General features: G+C 45.6%; 1 protein-coding gene across 2 annotated transcripts; it reads right to left on the bottom strand.

The window, feature by feature from the left end:
* Positions 1-1,460: 1,460 nt before the first annotated feature.
* Positions 1,461-22,662, bottom strand: LOC119651718 (RING finger and SPRY domain-containing protein 1-like). Of its 2 annotated transcripts, XR_005249483.1 has the most exons (9): positions 21,746-22,662; positions 21,042-21,465; positions 20,859-20,976; positions 13,487-13,650; positions 13,056-13,366; positions 12,846-12,987; positions 12,556-12,674; positions 2,049-2,319; positions 1,461-1,992 (listed from the first exon to the last, which is right to left on the bottom strand). XR_005249483.1 is itself a non-coding variant. In XM_038055440.1 (8 exons), the coding sequence occupies exons 1-8, from the start codon at positions 21,946-21,948 to the stop codon at positions 2,202-2,204; spliced, it is 1,599 nt and encodes a 532-aa protein (XP_037911368.1). In that variant the 5' UTR covers positions 21,949-22,662; the 3' UTR covers positions 1,461-2,201. The 2 variants fall into 2 exon arrangements, 1 of the variants encoding a protein (XP_037911368.1); XM_038055440.1 differs by having other exon boundaries at positions 1,461-2,319.
* Positions 22,663-23,948: the final 1,286 nt, after the last annotated feature.

Below are 23,948 nucleotides of genomic sequence, written 5' to 3' on the forward strand. Positions count from 1 at the left end.
TTCGGACTCTACTCCGTCGAAAACAACCATTTGTCGGTGGTATGCTGACTTGAAACGCGGTCGTGCTGCTACAAATGATGCGGAACGTTCGGGTCGGCCAAATGAGGCAGTAACTCCCGAAAACACCAAGCAAGTATTGAAAATCATGATGGGTGACCGTAAAATGAAAGTGCGTGAGATAGCTAAGATGGTGAACATATCAACTGGTAGTGCATTTACTATTTTGCACCAAAAATTGGCTATGAAAAAGGCTTTTTCCAAATGGGTGCCGCGTTTGCTCACAATGGAACAAAAGCAACAACGTATCAATGATTCGGAAAGAGCTGTTTGGCACTGTTTACTCGCAATAAACAGGATTTGTTGCGTCGATATGTGACAGTGGACGAACCATGGATTCACCATTTCACTCCGGAGTCAAGTGGGCAGTCAGCTGAATGGCGTACGACCGGTGAAAGCCGCCCGAAGCGGCCAAAAACATAACAGTTGGCCGGCAAAGTGATGGCGTCCGTATTCTGGGATGCGAATGGTATAATTTTCATTGACTACCTCGAAAAAGGCAAAAACCATCAATAGCGACTACTACATGGTGTTATTGGATCGTTTGAAGGCCGAAATAGCGAAAAAACGCCCACACATGAAGAAGAAGAAAGCCATCTTTCATCAAGACAACGCACCGTGCCACAAGTCAATCAAAACGATGACCAAATTCAGCGAATTAGGCTTCCAACTGCTTACTCATCGTCCGTACTCGCCGGATCTGGCCCCCAGCGACTACTGCCTCGTTGCGGATCTCAAAAAGATGCTCCAGGGAAAAAGATTTGGCTCAAATGAGGAGGTGATCGCTGCTACTGAGGCTCATTTTGAGTCAAAAGACAAACATGGCATTGAAAAGTTAGAGAAGCGTTGGAATGATTGTATTACACTTGAAGGAGATTATGTTGATGAATAATAAAGAATTTTGCCGATAAAATGTTGTTTTTATAGTTAGTCCCGGGACTTATTGAACGATGTGTTAGTCCGATCGCTTTCCAGATATTTAACTGAACTTTTCGGTGCCCGTTTTCTAAAATAAAATTTAAACCTCACCCAAGACCAGGTAACGAAGTAATACAAGCAAAAAACATGTTGAGATTATTTCAGTGCATGCGTAACAGTGCGAATGGTCAGTGGTATTTCAACAATGGAACATATTTCATCGAAAAAAAAAATATATAAAACTCTGATTAAGTACAACAACAATGCGATTTAGCTTAAATTCGTAGTGGTTTCTTAAAGAGATGCTTAGAGCGCTATGTATACGATTTAACCGCTAGTTCCGAAATTAAGGCGCTAATCAGAGAACGATGTTTCCAGCAAGCTTAGTCAGTAGACGGAATGTTGAATTTCAGCAAAAGCGTGCAGTGTCGCTCGATATAACCAATACCGAAAGGAACAACAACTATGAAGTAATTGAAGGCGAATAATTTCAAAACTTTTCTTGTCTTTACAATGTACAAAATTTACAAAGGACTTCAATTCAACAACGAAACTAAGCGTAATCAAACAACAATTTGATGATATTTACAAATGACTACAATGCGGAACGTACTTTCTAGATTCAGATCTTTTTCACGTAGCCATAAGGTGACAAACAAATACACATTCAGAGCTATTAAGTTATTGATTTGCATTCAATACTGCCTCTCCGATATCTTCGGAGAATAGATGAGTCCTGTGTTGGGTTCGTCTGTATCTTTGAATCTATTTGAATTTGAATACTTTTTCGACTTGAGAACCATCGAAATTGTCATATTTTCTCGATAAACTTCGACGTTCTTCACTGATATATTTGCATTGCGCATAAAAATATATATTTCATTTCTCTCCCCCATTCCATCAATAATCCATCAACCGCCCGACTTCTTGCCACTTATTCGATTTACATTAATTAAAATTTCTAAATTTTTGTTAAAACCTGTTTCTGTGTGTTCTATTTCATGATTTTAGTATTTTCTGTGAAAAAAATGGAAGTTTTCAGTAGTACTTGTAGGAATAATCGTGAATGTTACTTTGCATGGATTTGATACTGAGAAAAGTTGATAATTCGATTAAGTATTTCTCGGAAATCTCTGCAATGTCTTTAAAGCGGCACAATACATATAGCGAATATGATTTTTGTTCTTTTTTGTTATAGTTTTTTGCTCTTATACGAAGTAGCGATATCATGTTATGAACTCTTCAACGACGGGACTGTCAATTTCCTCCTGAAAAACGCATTCGATATCGGCCCGACACATTGGGCAGTATTGTAATTGGTGACTACAACTGCTGCAGAAACCCCTGAAAAAAAAAATTAAAATATTATTTTCTAATTTATCTATTTAATTTAATTAATTTCTCCAATTACGTATTGTCTTCAGAGGGAGTAACTAAGCATCTTATTCTACGCTTAAAACTAAGAAGAGCGAGAAGGTATTGGGTTTTCGCCCAAAAAGGTTGGTCCGTGCACTAGACGAAGTGAGTAAGTAGCTCGTGAAAATTAGTGAGATCCGCCATCAAGTAGATGACCCACTCAAGACCATTCGATTTCCAAACAAAAATAGATTTGTTGGCTCGGCTCAAAGCAGGCAATGTTTCAAACCGTCAGTCGTTTTAATTCATACCCATGCCCGGTTTTTAAATTTATATACTCCCCTTGCAAGCATCATTCTCAACCTACCAACCTCTTAATCTACTGTGACTTAAGACAAACCTATCCTAGGCTCGATAAGGGAAAAAACCCAAGCGCTATCTTTTCTCAGAAAATTTCTCCTCCAGAGGAGCAACTGGTTAACCACTTCCTCGTGACTCACACGGGAACATTTCATCTCCACAACCAAGAAGCAAAAGAGGAACATGCCGTCTCTAACTTCCTACCAAAAAGTCCCCATTCCGCCACCGCCAAAAAGCCTCTTCCGATTCCGACGATGTTCCTAGCAAATACTTGCTGCCTAATTATATACAAAGTTGAGCCATCTTATTACCAATCCGGCTTTCACACTTCCCTCCGTGTTATCCGTAGACGCTGTGCGAAGCAGCCACACACCCCACGTCCAGTGCGACTCAGTAACCGCCGTTAACGTATCTTATCCTGATTTTCCCGAATTTTTGCAGATGTTCAACGCGATTGTTTGACTTGACTTCCATCAATGGACGTTGGGATCCTCGAGCTGAGCATGAACTCCACCATCGCCCGACCTCGCAGACACGAGTTCCAGTTATTCCTTAACAAACGCAAGCCCCACATGGAATTCATGTGCGAAACGAGGCTGCACTTTAAGTAGAAATCTAGCTTACCCAGCTTTCCCAATTTCAACCTTTTACGTACTGACCGCACACAATTCAATTTGCGCTCCATCGGTGGTGATACAGTCATTCTTATTGCTGAGAAATTCCTGTCTTACCAATATTCCCCATCCGCCAGCAGCTCCCAAGTTACTCTCATTTTCTTTGAAACTCCATCGTCCTTGGTCTTTGTTGCAGTCGTCTATTGCTCTGACCAGTCCCTTGATATCCACAATTTCCAACGGATACACTCTTTTTACGTCTCCAAACTAAGAGCAGAAGATCAGCAGGGATCAGCTAAGCGTAGGTCAGGCCTCAGGGAACTGGGGTAGGGGCTGTGTCCCCGAGGGTATACCCGTTCTTGACTATTGCGGCCCGCTCCCTTGCACACGATGCGCTGGTAACTTTTTCATGGAGAATATTCTGAAAATTATAAAAAAAAAAGACGAAACAACAGACAAGGAGGAAGAGCTGGGTGCGTTTGGGCGGAGCACAAAGATGCGTCGCTCACCGCAGCGACCAGTGAAAGAGGCAACGAGGGCTGATATACCCGATGAGACACCGGGGCGCCCAAATAAAGAGGAAGCCTCATCAAGTGGTGCGACTGACCGTGCGGGGATGGCAACTCCACTACCTTGCAGTGCCCCTGTCCTGGAAGTAAGCTCAGTGAGAAACGCTAGTCCTGAGCAGATGGATTTGAGCACAAATCGAGTGGAAATGCATTCGACCGTCCTCGCTAGAGCCGAAGAGGAAAGGCTCATCCGAAAGTGCGCAGCAGTGGTGAAGCGTATGCGGTCGGCAACGTTCCTCCAGAGAAACGTCAGCAAAGGCGTCAAAAACGGGCTGATGGAACTGGAGGAACTACTGGACCGCGTTTCCTTTTATAGACGCACGTGGAGAGCAGCGGAAGACGATTGTAGAGCAGAAACAGTCGCACTCCCCGCTGAGAATGCTGCTTGCGTCAAACGGACCGCAGATAGCCCTCTGCAAAGTGAACAGGGGAAAAAGCGGAAAGAGGACGACGTGCCTGAAGGAGACTTTATCGAAGTAGTCTCCAAGGCCCAAAAAAAAAAGGCGAAAAAGGATAAAAAGAAACAACGGACTCCAGCGCCAGAGACACGTCTGTCCAAAAACAAGGAGGCTGCCAACCCAAAGCCAGTAGCGGAAAAAACGACGAAACGAAGAAGGACTAGACCGTCGGCTCTGCTCATTAAGCCGACGGAAGGCAAGACATTTGCGGAAGTCCTTAGTGAAATCCGCTACAGGATGAAACCCGAGGAGAACGGAGCAGAGGTGTCTTCGATACGGAAAACGAGGAGTGGTGGAGTTCTCGTCGAACTGGGCCCAAAGACGACCAACAAGAGCACGTTCTGCGAAGCGGTCAAGGGGCTATTGGGGGAGAAGGCCCTTGTTTCCAGCCTAGAACCCATGTGCTCTCTGGAAATACGGGATCTTGACTGCCTCACAGAAAAGGTCGAAGTAGAGGAGGCGCTAAAGCGTGAATGTCCAGAGGTAACCAATGCCCGGGTAGCTATTACCTCTGTAAATGCTCGAGGCCAAAAACTTGCCGTGGTGGATGTCCCCGAGCAATATGGGAGGAAACTCCTTAACAGCGGGAGAATCAAAATCGGATGGGTAGTATGCAGGGTACGAATGCGGATAGTCCCCACCAAGTACTACAGGTGTCTGGACTATGGACACACGTCAGCAGCTTGCAAGGGTCGGGACAGGAGGACAGCATGCCGGAGATGCGGCCAAGCGGGTCATCAAGCGAAGACTTGCAAGGAAAGCGAGAGTTGTGTTCTCTGCAGGGATCGTGGTGCGTCTGGCGAAAGCGTCGCACACACTGCGGGCTCGGGACGGTGTCCGATCTTCAGGGCGGAATTGGAGAGGGCTAGGGTGCGAACGCCATGATCCGCATTTTGCAAATTAACATGCACCGGAGTGCAACCGCTCACCAGTTGCTAGCGCAGTTCGCTGCGGAAGTAAATGCTGATCTAGTGCTGATTAGCGAGCAATACCGAAACAAGGACCCGTCCTCATGGTATCTGGACTTATCAGGCACCGCTGCCATCTGGGTTCGGGACGACGTTCGACTTCGTGTTCTTGCCGAAGGCCGGGGGGACGGATTTGCCTGGATCCGGTGTTTAGGGATAACGTTTTTTAGCGTTTACCTGACGCCGAATGAGTCGATTCCGGACTTTCAACGCCGGTTTGATGCTCTGGAGGACGCCGTTTCGAGCACGGAGGGACGAATCCTGGTTGGCGGTGATTTTAATGCCAGGGCTCTTGAATGGGGCATGCCTCAATCAGACTCCAGAGGGAAACGGATTCTGGAAATGGCGGCGAGAACCGGACTCGTAATTTTAAACACCGGATCCACGCCAACGTTTCGGCGCTCAGGTTGTGAAGGAAGCATTCCCGACATCACTTTTGCGTCGGAATCTCTGGCATCATCGGTGGACGGGTGGCGAGTCCTAGAAGACTTCTCGGCAAGTGATCATCAGTACATTGCGTTCGAAGTGTTTGACGCTACTTGCCGGCGAGCACCAACACGACGTTCCCCCTGCGTGTGGAATGTCGCGAAGGTGAACATCGGAAGGTTCGTCGAAGCTCTTGGAGCAGGTAGGGCCGCACTGGGGGGCACTCCGGGGGGTGGTGGTGTCGCAGCTGACACCGTCGTAAATTCAGTGATGAACCTGATAACGACGGCGTGTGAGGCTTCCATGCCCCGGAGAGGCCCCAGGCGCGACAAGCCTTCTATGTACTGGTGGACGGCGGAAATTGCCGACCTACGGAAGGAGTGTCATAAGCTCCGCCGTTTGGCACAACGTTTGTACGCCAACGAGGAGGCATGTGCCATAAAGGCACAATATAGATCAGCAAAAAGGAGACTCCGCAGCGCTATAAATAAAAGCAAAGCTCGCGGCTGGCAAAATCTCGTTAATGAGGTGAATGATGACCCGTGGGGACTTGGCTATAAGCTTGTCACTCGGAAAATCGGGGCTCTGCGGAAGCCCTGCATACTGAGCACCGACCAGATGGACCGCATTGTGCGGGCATTGTTCCCCAGACACCCTGTACGGGTTGATGTAAACAGCGCGGAAAGCGTCGTGGATTGCCCCCTTTTCACAATGGGAGAACTCGAAGAAGCGGTTCTCACTATGAAAAACAGGAAGGCGCCAGGCCCTGATGGCATCCCGGCGGAAGTTTACAAACTGGTGTTCCGCGAACGGCCAGAATTGCTGCTCGAAGCGTTCAACGCGTGCTTGAAGGAGGGCATTTTTCCTTCTCGCTGGAAAGTGGCTAGACTCGCGTTAATCCGTAAGGGTAAAGGAGATCCGGAGCTCCCGTCTGCATACCGACCGCTGTGTATGCTTGACACGGCCGGAAAAGTGCTCGAGAAGCTCATCAGGGGTAGACTCGCTGAAGCGATCCGTGCTGCCGGGGACTTATCCGCAAGGCAGTTCGGGTTTAGAACAGGGAAATCTACAGTGGATGCTGTTATGGAGGTCGTAGATGCGTTTAATCGAGCCGGGGCGCACAGCCGCCGATCTCGACGGATAGTGCTCCTCATAACGCTTGACGTCAGAAATGCCTTCAATTCCGTAAGATGGACAGATATGCTGGGCACACTAGAGAACTCCTTTCACGTGCCAAGCTATCTCTTGCGGATATTGAGGGATTATCTGAAAGACCGCTCCCTGTTCTATGAGACGCTAGAGGGCCAGAGGAGGATGGAAATCACGTCGGGAGTAGCGCAGGGATCCATCCTAGGGCCGGACCTCTGGAACGCTTCCTACGATAGTCTGCTGAGACTCGATATGCCTGAAGAGTCGCGCCTGGTCGGTTATGCAGACGACGTTGCGGCACTTGTTGCCGGACGCACTGTTGAACAGGCGCAAAACAGACTTGGCATATTGATGCGACGGGTAAGCGGATGGATGACTGCTCACCGTTTCAACCTTGCGCTGGAGAAAACCGAAGTAGTCATCCTGACCAGAAGGAGAATCCCGACCTTGCGTCCCATATCGATCGGCGAGTTGACTATAGAGTCAAAACCTGCGGTTAAATACCTTGGTTTAATGCTCGACTCGAAGATGAGCTTCTTCGAGCAAATCAAAGCAGCCGCGGACAGGGCTGCAGCAGGAGTCGCGGCCTTGAGTCGGCTAATGGCGAATGTGGGCGGCCCTATATCAACTAGGAGACGTCTCCTCATGGGACCAACGCAGTCCGTCCTTCTCTATGGTGCGGAGGTATGGGCTGATGCCCTTGACAAGGAGGTGGTAAACGCCTAGCTCAAGTGCAGAGGCGGGGAGCTTTGCGAGTGGCGTCTGCTTATCGCACTGTCTCCGAACCGGCTGTGATGGTGATTGCGGGAGTGATCCCCGTTGTCCTCCTTGCCAAGGAGCGCAAAGCTATCTATCGCCGTAAGGGCGAAAACTTAAGAGAAGTGGTTGCCCGTGAAGAACGTCAACGCACCCTTAACGAGTGGCAAGTTTCTTGGCAAAATGAGCCAAGGGGCAAGTGGACTGCGCGGCTCATCGACAAATTAGACCCATGGTTGAACAGAAAGCACGGTGAGATTGATTACTTCCTTACCCAACTTCTAAGTGGGCAGTCTTCAGTCTTCAGTCTTACCTGCACAGGGTTGGGAAGGCGCGATCTCCTGATTGTGTGTTCTGCAATAGAGTGCCGGATGACGCTGAACACACCTTTTTCTCTTGCGAGAGGTGGGATGGCCTCCGCCAGCAGCTTTATGCAGACACAGGGGAGCTCTCTCCAGACAACATTGTCAGAGAGATGCTGAAGAGCGCTGGCAGCTGGAATCGTATTGCGCATTATGTTCGGGCTCTTCTTACTACGAAGAAGATTGAACTCGACCGGCAGAGGGATCGGACGGTAAGGGGTTCCCTGAACTAACAACTCCCTTCCTCCCCTCCCCTCCCGTTGGTGAAAGGAATTCCCTGACTTGAAGGCTCCCAAAGCCGGGAGAGCGGGAGGGCTAGCCCGAAGTAATGTGTCAAACGGTTCCAGGCTAGTTCTCTGATGACAGGGAGGTGTTTAGTTGGTAGTCCGCCAGCGTGCTTTTGCGGGAGTCCAACACTCTGTGCGTAAACGCATTCAAAAAAAAAAAAAAAAAAAAAAAAAAACTAAGAGCAGAAGATAAAGCTTGATACGTAAAAATAGGTGCAGACCTCAACGTCGGCACCAGTTTTGATTTGGTGTACGGTCGAACCTGAATGGAGAAAGGCTCCACAGTTTTCTAGCAAGTGCTCATCGAAGCACAAACCTGTCCTACTTTAGGTCAGCCTTTCTCTCGTCCCATAACAGTTATTATCACTCATATTTTATCATTAGCAGTAACATTACTGTTAATCCCCATCCTAATATATATCCATTCGAGGAAACCGTCCCCTGCATCAGTGACCACGATGTTGTAGTTCTCGATATCAAATTTCCTGAAGGAGCCATTTGCCCCGACCCTCCCTCAGTTTGGGATTACCAGAAGGTGGATTGGAAACTGATTAATCAGATCCTTAAGTCCTTAAGGCTTAATCCATTCTTGCGCCCATTCAACATCGAGCGAATAGTTCGCCAGTACACTGAAGTAGAAAGAACTGATTTTAGTTTGGCTCTTCAACTACTGTACCCTTGTCTCTCTTCATAATTATATCTCCGACGAAATTCAAAAAGATCCTTTGGCGGAGACTATTTAGAAATAGATACTCTTCGTATTCCTATTACTTCATTGAAAAAATCCGCATCCTTGACAGGTCAATCGACCAACGAATTTTAACCTTGTATACCGATTACCACCTTTTATTGGTCTCATCATTCGATCACACACAGACCTCTACACCTATTCCCTCAATCGCCCGGATTAAGGGGGAAAACCCCACCTACCCATTTTGTCACACCGAATATCGTCACGGCGTCGATCGTGACATCATAAAAAAAACAAATCAGTAGATTTCAACAAAATTCATAGTCCTAAAAAATGTGCTCCAAGCATTTCCGTCTCCCTTTGCCCATTTTGGAACAATGCGCATCTGCTCTTCATGGGTTCCGAAGAAACGCGTAGCTATTATCAGCACAACTCATGATAGTAAAGTTTCGGAGGATTTTGAGGTCCAAAGCTGACTCCACCCGAGTTGCATCCTGCCACCAATATTATTTCTTCTTGTTATCAGTGATGTTCCTTATGCTGCTTTGATCGGAGGACGTGGAGGGATTCAATGGACTATGACATCTTTCCTGAAACATCTTCACTACGTTGATGACATCTGTTTGCTCTTTCACTGGTTCATGGTTCTTGGCCAACCGGCTCTGGATTTGGAAAAAGGAGAGTTGGATTGGAGATAAACATCAACAAAACCGAGGTTCTCAGTCTGACGGGTCATCGCCCTCTCTCTCTCTGCATTAATGCGAAAAGTATCGATCAATTTGTATATATAGGAAGCGTAGTTTCTGCCGACGGTGGCACCGAACTGGATGCTGACAATGCGATTGCATTTCGGGCTAGCCCATGCAGTGGAATTCACTCTCCCAATATGGGCGACGAGTGAGTCGTCCCAGGGGCACTTACTTGAGGAGAGCTACCAGAACCAATCGTGCAAGGGATTCTTCTGAAGTGGCTCTTGCCCGAGGAGACTTTCACCAGAGGTTACCTGGCGCCATGGGAACCGGGGTGGCCCTCTGTAGGTATATGTTCGAGGAGAATTATTGGGGGATGTGCTCTTGGTGCGGTTATTTAGGGCTCGTAATGGAATTTTTATTGTGGTTGGGGTTGCACCTATATCGGATATAGAATTTTTTGTTAACTCAACCGTGGAGTTTCGCTGAACAACTCGGGCGCCGTACCACTCTTGTGGCAGTGGTATTAATAAGCCTCGCATCCACTGGCATGAATGTCGAGCCTGAACCCAATATAAATTAATACCGCAATGCTAGTCGAGACTTTGGTTGTAGTCTCCAAATTGATCCGTTTTCGTAGAGGACCTTGGGATTATGCCTAGACGGCAGCTACTCATGTTAAAGCCCCTAGACCTTTAGTCAACGCAACAGAAGTTGAAGGGGCAACAAAATGAACGGAAATGGCAAAAGCAAAAGGACTTGATGGTATTGGAGCTGACTTTTTAGAGCGAAGAGCTGGGACTCAACACTCTGACCTAATGAGTCTTCAATCACATTATTGCAGAGGATAGAACACCATCTGATTGGGAAGAAAAAGAATCGTTTCCGTAGGAAAACAAGTCGGGAAACCGGAAGCTCGGCGTTTCAGGTATGAAAGGTTTTGTTTACTTTTTCTGTGTATGGTTGTGTAATCCGCGCTGAAAAGAGCTCGCTAGTTAAGCTGGCCTAAACATGGAAGTCGATAGGAAACGACCCAATGACCAACCGAGAGGGTGATAGTTTGATACGCTAGGTAGGGATTTGAGAACCTCTTGACACTGCCCAGACCAAACCTATAACCGAAAAAGTAGTAAATCCGAATTAGAATAGCGTCTTGAAACGTACGTTCGTATCCGGGAAGGTGCCGGCTGCTATTCAAGTGCAAATAAGTATTTTTCGAGTGGATTCATGACCCAACTTCCTTTCGCAGTTTTTTATGGCATTGAAATTCACGATCCCTTTTGTAATGTTAGACAACTCTATTGTCTAATTAAATATGACTTACATTCTACACGCGATCTGAGGCATTAAATGTGTTTAAACAAAATCAAATTATATGCTCGGATTGATGATAATTGGGATAATCTGCTGCGCATTAGCGGAAGGGAAGGCGTAGCTGTTATATGATAAAGTCGAGTGCTAATATATAAAGGAGCGCTTTCCACCTGTTGCCGCTTCCGGTCACGCTGTTCCTAGGGCAGAGGTGACGCAGCGTCTAATGAGTTGCCTCTGCTCTGGACGAAATTTGCCTCTGCTCTGGACGATTTTATTTTGCCTTATCCAGATTGTTGTGGTTTATTCATTAATAATCATTTGCGGTTGTCCTAGCGTTATTCTTCCATAATCATTTTTGGAATGAATTGCCTTTCAGACATTCTTGTTTCGTACAAGATAGCCAGAAACGACTGTTTTCCTGCAACAGAGACTCCTTTCTAATTTTGATCAGAAGCGTTGTGTAACAAACAACGCCCATTTTTGAAAAAAAATTGGAGTAGTTGATGAAACTTTTCCTAAGAACTTATCGTATCTCTTGCTAGATCTCTTAGCGTGTATTGCATCCAAAGCAAAATAAGCTTGACACAAATTAAACTTCCATTCGGACATAAAATTTCTGTTTTCCATTATTTACTGCAGTTGATTCAGTAAGCTATATTATCAACGTCATTTAGACTTGCTTTATCATACCTCCTTGTTGGTTGATCATGGTCGAATTGATTCCCGTAATTAATGTGTAAGCTGCACTCCAATTGGAATACCTTAAATTCTCCTTTATGCCATGAATGCGTTCCATGTTTCCAGGCTCCATTATATAATTTGTACGAGTTTCATTGTAACCTTACCATTCAGTTGAAATAATAAAACAAGTTTATTAATTAATTAATCGTTGGAAACACCGCATAATTTCACTCAGCTTACCATTCAGATCTATGCGACTCATGGGAGCTTCGATAGACAACGATGTCCATTTTGTTTGGGATTTCCGGAGTGGATTTTTTGCTAACCACAATTACTTAGACTTGCTTAGGTAATATGCAGTCCGTCATACAATCCTTGTTAATAGGATATCCTTCTCTGAAATTGTTGCGTCCTATATGGTATGCGGCATATAGGCATCGTTTCGGCTGGGGTGCATCTATGAGAAAGAGAGATGATGTGGTGGTTCGTCAGCGTTTTTACATCTCTCTCAATTCTGCAAAGATTTTATAAAGCCGCGCGCAACACACTCTCTCCCTTTGAATTTCCTTCATAGCGAATTCAAAGATATCCTGGCTTCCTTTACATGGGACTCACGAACGATCTTGTACAGAATGGTCCCCACTAACGACTAATGTATTTAATGGTCCAACATAACGACAATGTATGCTACCTCTTAGGTTGACAAGCTCTGGGTCCTACTTTACTAGTGTATACACTCTCTTATCATTACGATCATATTGGAACGGATTAAATGGAAACAACTTTATCATACCATTAAACCCGTCGATTCCAAGAAGATGATAAATCTAACCCAGAAAGTTCCAATTTCCTTTGGCCATTATTGATAGTAATTTGAAAAACGAGATTATCTAATCTTACCTGTGTTTACATGGTTCCAACCGCATTGTGGCCTTCTTATCGAAGCATATCGTACAGGAATCATCACGTACACTAACTTTTCTGAGCTTCTCTAAATAAATATGTCTAGGAAGAACAACCTGGGGGTAAAGAAAAATAAAGTAAATTACTCTAAGTAATTGATAAATACAGGGGACTTTTTCAGCCTACTGATAAGCAAACTAAACAAATATTATAAAGTTTTAGAGAAAATCATATTAGTCACCATCAGAGGTGCAATAGAAGCTATGGATATCCTGTTTAGAACTCACCTTATCTTGGGCTTTCAACGTTGCATTGTCATTAAAATTCTTAAAATTTCTATTTTTGGGTGGATGTCTAAATGGTTCTGCCCCAAAATTGAATCTACATTGCTGAAACGACATAAAGCTAGCTGCAGCGAAGAATCCGCTCCTAAAGTTTACGAAAGAAAGAAAGGATTAATATCACAGGATTACAGAAGAAGAAAGTCATCTACTTACACTGCATTATTAAAAACTTGCTTGAACACTGGACTCTCAACGCCATCTAAACTAAATATAACTTCGTGTGTATCTAAATCTAATAAACAGCCTAAAATTGCACCCGAATGCCATACGGGTAATTGGTGACTTATTGACTTTGCATTATGCCAAATTAAACGACGACACCCATCAAATGCAATTGAGTATTTATCATCACCAATACCATAGCCATCGTCGCTTAGAAAACTTGAATCTTTTGTTGCCCAACCGATTTGCATTACGCCCGGTGTTATGATTAGAACTTCATAATACCAGCATCCGGAACTCGCCTGAGAATTGAAAAAAAGATAGAACAAATTAAATCGGTTGGTGGAAGTTATGAATACTCTTTTCATATAGAGCGTCACTGAGGTTTAAAAAAGGTGAAAAATTGACAAATTCGCTCTTACCTGGAACGTACATCGAACACTCTCAAAAGTGTACGCATCACATCGAGCCTCCAAGCCGTCCGGTGAGATTTTCAGATATTCGCTTACGTCTTTTGTATTTAACATAACGTTTACATTTGAAACATCAACTGTTTCGTATGAATAATTTCGACCTTCGACAGTAACTGCAATTTTAATAGAAATTCGTCTTTAGTAATTGGAATAAAAATTCGCCTTTAATCTCAAATAATGTGACAACTAAAGACCATATAAGAATCTATGGTTGCGGAAAGCCTTGAATATTCGAAATCGCATAGCAGTAGTGATTATTACCGAACGACCTGTCTTCAGGAAATCTCCGCCATGAGTACCATTCGTTCCAGAATTGCCTGTCGCGATTCTAAAAGTTTGGGAAATGAGTTGAGGTCTTCGCACTGCCGCTCATATGTCCCTCAATAAAAATGATGCGTCCAGTGATAGCAACAGAGAATGCCAGTCACTATGTTAAGAAGTTACCTTTTGAAATGATGTATTAGAAATTGGAGTATCCACACCAGAAAAGGCCCCAATTCCTTAAAATGAAGCAGATCCGGATATGAGTACCTCCAGCAAAATTCAAGGACAAAAATATGCTAAGTTTCTTTCCCGCAGGAACGTAAAGGGAAAATTCGTGCCCAGGATGAAAAATAACGGGGCCCATCTTATTGTTCGTTTAACTACTATAATTTTATTGTGTCCCTGCTCTGGATTCGGGCTATACATTACCCTCCTCCTACTCCCGACCAATTTCTTCGCATCAGCCCTGCTTTCTCGATCCCCGTGACTGAGGTCTTAGAATTCTTCATTGACATATTTAGCGTATTTATAGCAGGAAATTTCGAGTATCTTCATGTGTATTCATGGAAGGCCTCTTGTTGGCAGGCAGTCGAAGGATTCAAACTGGACGCAGGAAATTGCACTTTCAAGAGGGATTTTGAGGGGAACGACGAAATTCTTGGAGCTTTGTCTGGCTACGGAAGGATTTTTAGTGTTAGAATGAACTAAGCTGAAACACCTAGGACTTGTGACTGGATTACAAAATTTCTTTAGGATTAGGCAGCGATCGATTTTCAAGAGATGGATAGGCTGGTTTCACACATATACGATTCCATTCGGTTCAGTTTAGGTTGCCGCCGTCAAGTGTGAAATGGTGTTTAGGATTCAATTTGGCACATAATTGAAACCGTATAGAACCGAATAGGTTTTAATTCAGCTCGAATTTGTGTGCAGGGAACAAAAAGCAATCAAGGCTTCCACACACGCATGATTCAGTTTAGGTTTTGATCTGTGTAGGGTTTTAGTTGGGCGAAATTAGCAGTTTGCCAAATGAAGCCGTGTATGTGTGAAAGGATTTCAGTCAGTTCGGTTTATTTTAGGTTGCGAGCGAAAACAAACTGATGCGACTGGAAGCGTATATGTGTGAAACGAGCCTTATGATCCTGTTATTTGCATCATACATTTAAGAACAGAAACCCCATCGGATTGATCTATGCACGGTCAATTTTCAAAACTTATGAATTGTAAGGTTTAGCTCAGCTTTTGTATTGAACAAAGGTGAATTCCTGTTGGCCTCTTGGCTACCTTAAGAACTCTGGTTAATTTCAAAGACGCCCTTGATTTTTGGTTTACCAACATATGAGGCACGTCCAGAAAGTAAGTGTACTGGATCTCTTATGGCCGCAGCGAATGGTTTTGTCGACATTTTGGCAACAGTGCCGTGTAGCCTGACTCATCCCCTTCAAACGAAAACCAATTCGAAGTTAGCATGTTGAAAACTCTTGACCTATCTCATATGAAAAATGTCGGGACAAAATCGATGGGGCAAGATAAAGCGAGACCCTGAAAACATTGAACCGGTCGATTCAGAATTAAAGGGGCATGCTACACGAGAATTCCATTGTTATCGCAATATGCAAAATTGATTCAGCGGTTCAAAACTACAGAGACAAATAGATTTTTTTTTGTTGAAGATAGGGTAAGTGAATGCGTTTATGTATACTGTTGGAATTCCGCAACGGTGCGCGGTCGGACTACTAACTAAACACATCTGGTCATCAGGGAACTAGTCTGGAACCTTTTGGCACATTACTTCGGGCTAGTCCTTCCGCTTCCCTGTCTTAGAGAGTCTTTAAGTGAGGGAATCCCATTCACCAACAGGAGGGGAGCATTAGTTCAAAGAATTCCTTACCATTAGGTCCCTTCACCAGTCGAACTCAATGTTCTTCGTAACAAGAACCCGAACCCGCCAGCGCTACTTAGCTTTTCTTTGACAATGTTGTCTGGAGAGAGCTCTCCTGTATCTGTATATACAGACATAATTGTTCACGTACCTCATCCAATCTTCCACATTAGAAAAAGGGTGATTGGCGTTGTTTGTGACAGTCAGGGGATCGTACTTTCCCAATCTGGTGCAAGTAAGATTGAAAACCTCCGTGTCCACTTAGATTAGGGCAAGGAAATGAAGGCGCTGGAGGTTGTGAATACCTACCCTGTAGGCATAATCGCACGGTCCCCTTCGGACACGGATTGAATTGGAGGCCACAATCAGAGCCCCGTCATGATTGGCTTCACGGTACTGGTTTATACTGAGTGCAGGTTCAACATTCATTCCAGTTAATGCCTCTGCCGCAACTAGGGGATACGGCGCCCGAGTTGTACAGTGCAACCGCACGGCTGAATCCATAAGGAGCTCTGCCCGCGATATGGGCACTATGAAACTCCCATAAGCCCGCTGCAAATAACTGGGCTGAGAGCATAGTCTTCAGAGATTCTCCTAGAACATATACTTTCCGAGGGCTATCCAGTTTCCCATGGTACCATATAATCTCTGGTAAAGCTTCATGGTAAGAACCACTTCAGATGAGTCCTTATCAGACCCGGGTTTGATCAATCTCCTCGAGTACGTGGGGACGGGGCAAGGAAATAAACAATCTCTCCATTATTTCGATTCAGCCACGAATTTAAATTGTAGATGAACCATCAATCCATCTTCCTTTTGACTTACTTTGCCGAGGGAGTTGTCATGAACAACCATTTCCCTTGAGTCTTCCTCTTTACGATTGTAGATGGCTTTACGCTTCTTAGTATGGAGGACAATCCGGCAATCACTATCACAGCTGGTTCTGGGATAATGGATTAGACAGACACCACCCACAAAGCTCCCCATCTCTGCACTTTAGCAAAGCGCTCACCATACATTTGCTTGTCAAGGGCATTAGCCGATTCCTCCACGTCGTAGAGCAAAACGGGCTGCGTTGCATTCAAGACATCTCCTCTGTGGTCCCCAACATTTGTCATAGGCCGACTTAAGGTCGAGATTCTAAGTTCACGACTGAATCTACGACGGTGCCGGTTGCAATGAAATCATCCCCCAAAGTGCCTTCCAGCACGGCTCTGCCTGTCCCAAAAGCTGTCATGAATCTCCCGATGCTCCACGCGCAGAAAGAGTGCCGGCATGGTGTACGCCGACAAATAGCGTAATTTCGAGTAAGTGAGCGCGATGGTGGTTACTCGCAGAGACGAATTCTAGAACTTGATACTTTTCTACCGGCGAAGTCAGCGATTCCGTCGCAAATGTTATGGTAGAGATACTTCTGGAGTCTGTTTGGGGTATATCCCATTCAAATTCCCTGGCATCCAAGTCACCTCCTACCAGGGTCCGGCCCTTCGTGCTTAAATCACACTGCGCCCAAAGTCCGGCATCGTTTCAATTGGATTTGGATAAACATTGAAAACGTTATGCCTAATTGCCCAATCCAGACAAAGTCATCGCCCTGGTTTTGGACAAGAATTCGAAATCAGGTGCCGTTCCGAGCCCAAATGGTAGCGGTAGTCGATAAGTCGAGATGTCATGAGCCTGGGTCTTTGCTCCGTTACTGTTTGCTGATTAGCACTAGGCCAGCTTTTACATCCGCAGCGAACTGCGCTAGTAGCTTGTCAGTGGTTGCATTCCGGTGCATGTTAATTTGTAGAATGCGGATCATTTTAGCCGTGTCGTAGTCCTTTCCAATTTCGCCCCAAGCAATGTGTACAACGATTTTACCAAACGCCCCATGATCCTTGCAGAGAATACAACTCTTTTTTTCGTATTAAATTTTCGCTTTTGATCTGCCTGACCGTATGCTGACTTCCTATCAAATCCCATAGTGTAAACAGCTGTAACATTTGCTGGCGGTTATCCGCATTCGTGGCCATCGAGTTCTTATTTTCCCACTGTTAAGGAGTCTCCGGTGCTGTAAGGTGTCGAGGAGGCAATAATTCTTTCTGTCCGCTGAGTCAACATCAAAATTGCCAGAAGGAAACCTCCCTGTGGTGGCACTGGGAAACACATTCTTTATGGTTTGCTGGCCGTGATGCAGTAAGCGGATGTTCTGAGGCCTCGCACATTGGCTAACAGCAGCCCGGCACAATTCAACGAGTGTTAGATTTGAAGTCTTGGATATCGCAGTGTATAACCACCAATACACTTGCTATATCCAAGCATGCCACAACGACCTCCAGTTATTAGAGGACGGTTCACCGGTTTACCGGGGGATGACATAAGCTGTTGGAGCTTGAAGTGCGTTCTGAATCCAACATATCCCTAAAGAAATTGAACGGACAATTGCATCGGCTTAACAGGAATGTCTAGGGGTTGAGCACTCGAGGTGGCTTTGGTGTGAAGCAAGTCAACATGCTAGAGTTGTACCCCCGGTGAGGGTCTCATAAGGGCGCACCCTTCGAGAAATCTTCCATCTGGGTTGCCAGAGAATCGCCATTTCTTCGGAGGGGAAGTTTGGTCGAAAGGCTTAGGCATTCCTAAGGCATGTGTAGCAGACACAACGAGCTTGTGAAGGAGTGTCCACACGTATTGCTCAGAAACTTCCAACACAGTAATTTTTTGGCCTCGAGAACTCAATATTCGGACATAGCTTACCTCTGGATATTCATGCTTGACGGCCTCCTCCACATCGATCTTTTCTGGGGGACAGTCAAGATCTTGGATTTCAAGAGAGCACATAGGCGTTAGACTAGAAACCGGAGCCTTCTCTCCCAATAACCCCTTCCGTCCGTTTAATGACCAGATTCGACGATCTGGTCCTTTGTTTCATGGACTTTTTGTGATCCACCATTTGCGAGTATCTCGACTTCAGGCAAACGATTTTCTTACGGCGTAACTTGTTGTTTTCTTTTGTCGTGCTTCGCCTCCTTTTTTTGAGTCCTGGACACTACCCGGATGAAGTCTCCTCAGACGCGTCTCTCCCTTTCTATTTTTCCATAGTTCGCTTTGCAACGGGCTGTCTGCGTTCTCAGCAGGAAGGGCTTCTGCGTTTCGCCCGTAGTTTGCTGTTGTCTATGTCCGCCCTGAGAAGGAAATGCGATCCAGAAGTTCTTCCAGTTAGATCAGCCCGTTTTTCATCCCTTTGCTAACGTTCTGAAAGCATGTCACAGACTACAAGCGCTTCACAACTCCCGCGCATTTGTTAATAAGCCTTTCCTCTTCAGCTTGTACCAGAGTAGTCGACAGGCCTCCCACTCGGCTTATATTGCAAACCATTTGGTTAGTTTTGGCAGTTTCCACTGTGTCTCTTTCCGCAACTATAGCACTGCGTGGTAAGGTTTGGGTTTCTGTCTCCGTTGCAGGTGCCGCATCACTTTGCGAGTCCTCCTCTCCGTCTGCCCATTCTGATGTCTCGCCGGGTATTTCAGTCCTTGTTGCATCCTTCGTTGGGCGCTGGGGCAAGTGGGGCATTTTCGTGCTGAGGATAAATGCAGCCAGCTAACTTTCCACTTCCATCTCCTCGTTTGGTTTGCTTTTATTCGCCATTTAAGTTGTTTACCAGCGTATCGTGTGCAAGGGAACGGGCGGCAATAGTCAGGAACGGGTATACCCTCGGGGACAAAGCCCCTACCCCAGCTTCCTGAGGTCTGACGTATGATTAGCTGATTCCGGAACTTACGGACGGTTCAGCGCTCGCTCGGAGCAACGCGGTCTACTAATACCGGTCCAATGCACACTACCCGACCAGGGTCGCAAAGGGGCTGGCTTCTGATACACGCCACAACTGCCACCTTGGCAGCGCTAGGCTCATATCACCCCATCGACGTCGACAAGGAGTTCCCAGTGTGTCCCGGCGTGTATCGGTCATTAGCAGTTCGTTCTTCACCAAGTAACTTTCTCGAGGCAACTATCTAGGACGCAGGTATTATGCCAGCTAAGGGGTCAGAACTACTTGCTCGGGCACCTCGGGGACGCCGCTCTCCGTATCGTATCGTTGACGACTCTTGAGGGAGCTATTTGGATTAAGGGCGGAGCATTGAAGGTAATCAATTTTTACACTTAAGAAGGGTGGTTTTCCCCGAAGTCGATGTTACCCTAGTTCTGCCTTCGCTGTTTGATTTGAAGAAGAGACAAAGAGAATCAGAATTCAGGGAGAGTTGCCGAAAACCCTCAACAATGGTGTTCAAGTGGAATGACAAAGTTGTAAGGTTCGAGCCAAGCATCAAAGGCTGTTAAGCAACGTGAATGGGTTCTGCAATCAACCTAAGAAGGCCTCACTCTTAATTTATTCCATTGCGTGAAATCTGACCATCAATTTGGAAAGAGCAATCATATTCAATCGTTTGAGTGAGAAACTAACACAACACAATGCTTTGCAGACTATTCTGTTGACACTCTACAGCTCAAATTCATCAATACTCACAAATAGCCATAATTATTGCTGCGATTAACATATCTCATTCATTAGGCGTTAATGTATTCAATCTGATTGTCAATTACAAAACGACAAGGTCAACAAAAGCGTAATCTCGCCTGGAAGCATTGGAACCTGTTGTTGTTTTCATGCTCGGGTAAACTATTGCATTATCTCCGAGATAAAGAAGATCCCACTGCACTTGAAACTGATAAGCAATCAAGCCGTCGAACTAGACGCATTGGCATTGATTGCCCGCACGCAGAAAACCAATCAAAACTACTCCAGGCTCTTGCCAGCGGCAAATCATCACCAAATCCAGTTGAAAAGTTGAACTGCTTCCTCATTGCGATACGTCTTCGATTTTAGCGAAGCAAATAAACTGGCAACTGAGTCAACAACTACAGAACGAAGTGGGTCCGTTCAATCGGAGTCAGGGTTGAGTCACTGTGACTCACTTTGTTGCTTTTATCGCGAAAAATGTTGGAGGAATTTGTGGTAAATGGCAAAACTGGAGAGATTTTATCTTTTTGTTGTAAATTTGATACGAATGACGGCGCAAATGCGAAACTATTTGATTGCAAGATTGATTACTCGTTGATAGGCGATTAATGATTGTGATAAGAGGCGGGGTTCGGGGAGCGGGACAGTTCATTAAAGCGAGTGAAATCCGAACTTACAATAATTATCCAGACACCATCGCGCACAGAATCCAATTTGCCTCGTTATGAAGTCGCTGCTGTTCGCCTTGGTTTCTAGCCGCAGTAATGGGTTGTGTGGATGATTCGCCAGCGTCCTCTGGAAATTCAATTCAACATTTTTCACTCCCCAATGAGGAACTAATAACAAAACGCCCGCCTTACCTTTATTGTCGCCTTATTTTCACTAGTTTGAGCAAATTTCTCAAGAGCAATTAACGATAGCAATTGCACGTCCGGATTGACACCATCCTCCAAGTTGCCGATCAAATAGGAGAGCGTCGTCTCGGACAGCATTGCAATACTGCTTGGTCCCGCCAGTTTCTCCGCCAGGCAGCCCAATATCACGCATAGATTCCGCTCCTTTCGCGGCGTTCGTCCCAGAGAGCTGGTTATCATATCGGCCACCTCGAGAACGGATTCTTTGGTCGGTAGAGGACTATCGTCCAGAAGTAAGGCAATAACGCTCGGGCCCATCGGGTGTTCGACGGGAACGACGCGGATCAGCGACTGCACGAGTTGTATCCAGCCGGCCGGCTTGTCAGTGATTATGTGCAGGAGGACCATCGAACTGGGCGGTTCAGGCTCGCTGTAAGAAAGGGAAAAAGGTGGTCAGAAAGCAGTTAGCCGGGTGGCGAGAAATCCCAGCCACGTGTACATCGTAAACAGTTATTTTTAGAGACCAATAAAGACAGCGGAAGGCTAAGGTCATTAGGCCAGAGCTCTGACGACAATCCAATTGACGAACTATTGGCTCATTAAAATTGCCCGACGCTGGTTTATTGCCGTCGTGACATTTGGCCAAAGCACGCAACGAGGACGCATGGAGCGCTCCGCAGGTGGTTGGGCCGCCTGTCGCCCGCACTTACTTGTCTACTATCGTCCCAATCACGTCCAACGTCTCCACCACCAGCTGGTCGACGGTTTCTCGCAATGTCTTCTTGTTGTAGTGCTCGAGTGCGCAATATCGCGGCAAAGGCTGATCCGAGCCGCTGGAGACTGTTTGTCCTGACAACGGTTCATTTGGCGGCAGACCATCTTCGACCTTGTCCTTACACAGACAAATGCCCATCGTAGCCGGGGCGGCACTAAGCGGTTTGGGAACGTTGACGCGATGACGGCACAAGGTGAATGATCCACAAAGGCAATTTTACCGCTAAACACTTTTACTTTCCGCAATGAATAATTGAAGGCGAGCGTGGTGACGACCGTGTCACATAGAGTTCTTCGTCATGCGAGCGCTTTTACCGGATAAGCATTTTCCTGGCAGCTTTGTAGGGGCCGCGGGTCGCGAAAGAGCACTATTACGTAGCAGAGCGTATGCTGGTGCCAGCGCACTTTTACTATTTCGACCCGGACAAGGCAATCTTCACTGGAGATGCGTATCTTGGCCGACCTTCACCTTGGCGGAATCGTGTTCCTTTAAATCTACGCTAATGCTGCGCGCACAAGGGCAATATCGCTACAGGCAGGCGTATTGCAGAACCTTATTGGAGCAGAGACGTCACGAAATGTCAAGATTTACGGAAAACTGACCGAATTGAAAGTTAGACATGACTTTGTTTTCACTCTTTATTTTGGCTGCAGATTTTGATGACGTGCACGCGAAAAATGCATCTCTCCAGCAGCACGATTAGCATTCAGTCGCGATGATATAACGGTAAACTTTATGAATTTTCGAGAGACACTTTTCGGATGATTTTTACGGAAACGAGAACGCAAGAAACGATATTTTAGGAGGAAAGTCCGCGACGACAGAGCACTTACAAAACTTCACTTTGCTCGGCAGTTGTCAGATGATTGCGCGACGTTTAGATTTTCGGTGTTGGGTTGGCGGCCGTGGATCTGATGTAAGTGTGACAGGGTTTCTCAAACTGTTCTGAACAACATTACTAATTTCGAACTGAAAGAAATGCAAAATTCTAAAATTTTCGCTTCTTATTATGAATTCAAAAAGACAAGTCCTGCTAAACTTTAATTTAGAATGTTCCGATAATGTTTGGTCTCTACAGACAACACTTTCTATTGAAAATTCCGAAAAAAAAACCAAATCCTTTCAAGCAATTAATTTCGGGGATTTCCCTGAATTCACGTGGAAATCTTGAATGGGCTCAGTGAACCATTTCGAAAAGTAACAAATTTTTATTCCGGTCAAAAAACAGAAAAGAGTTTTATATTGTTTTGAAAGGGGATTGAAATTGAGTTGAATTGGATTTGGGTTGTGCTTCCGCCAATGCCTTGTTTTGTTTGGTTGATGTATTACGTCTCTAAGATTTTTCTTGGGTACCTCTCTCGGGGATTTAATTCCACGGCCTTCTTAAGATACGAATTGATGTTGTGACCACTATCAGAGCCCCGTTGTGATAAGCTACAACGGTAATAGTCTATACCAAGTGCATGGCTAAGCATTCACACTGGTGGATGCAAGACCTACCTAAATCTCTACCGTGTTGAAACCCAACACCACGTCGGGGCCAGAAGGTCTTTGTTCGCTTGAACGCAACCGCAACCCCCATGAAGCTCCCACTAAGGGCCCAACCGCAACAACCGAGCTAAACGCACATATGTATGTACAACAGGAATTCTCCTGAAGTATGTGAATTCAGGCGCTATCTCGGTTCCCATGGTACCAGTATACCCCTAGTAAAGTTTCGTGACCTACTGGCACTTCAGATAAGTCCCCGTGCAGATTCGGGTCTGATCGCTCTAATTAGGCTTTTGGAGTATTCACTGACTGCACTGACGGCCGGCAAACCAGTGTGACACAGTGTCTCCGGGTGTCACCACTATGGAGGGTCTCCTCGGCAGCTTGGTTTTGGTTCGGCCTCCCCACTGCCATCTCTGAACACCGGTTTGGATGTATTGATCAAATCAATCGACGCAACGTAGCAGAGTATCGAAGGGGAGCGTATGCATGGCTCCTATTTAGAACGGGAACGAACAATTATTGCGGATCAGGTTGTTATGTCTTTTTTATCTGGCAAAGAAAGCCTTTAATTCTTTGCCGAAGCTTGGCATCAATTTCGCTGTTTCGAGTCACACCGGATTCGTCTATACATCGCAAGATCTCCG

The sequence above is a fragment of the Hermetia illucens genome, chromosome 3, assembly GCF_905115235.1.
Source record: "Hermetia illucens chromosome 3, iHerIll2.2.curated.20191125, whole genome shotgun sequence".
Classification (NCBI taxonomy): Eukaryota; Metazoa; Arthropoda; class Insecta; order Diptera; family Stratiomyidae; genus Hermetia; species Hermetia illucens.

Bases quoted from the DNA above. Each gene is read 5' to 3' on its own strand.
- LOC119651718 (XM_038055440.1), bottom strand. From the start codon at position 21,948: ATGGGCATTTGTCTGTGTAAGGACAAGGTCGAAGATGGTCTGCCGCCA. The intron at 21,466-21,745 runs GTAAGTGCGGGC...CCTTTCTTACAG, and splicing joins ATTGGGACGATAGTAGACAA to CGAGCCTGAACCGCCCAGTT. The intron at 13,651-20,858 runs GTAAGTTCGGAT...TTAAAATTGCAG, and splicing joins ATGGTGTCTGGATAATTATT to TTACTGTCGAAGGTCGAAAT.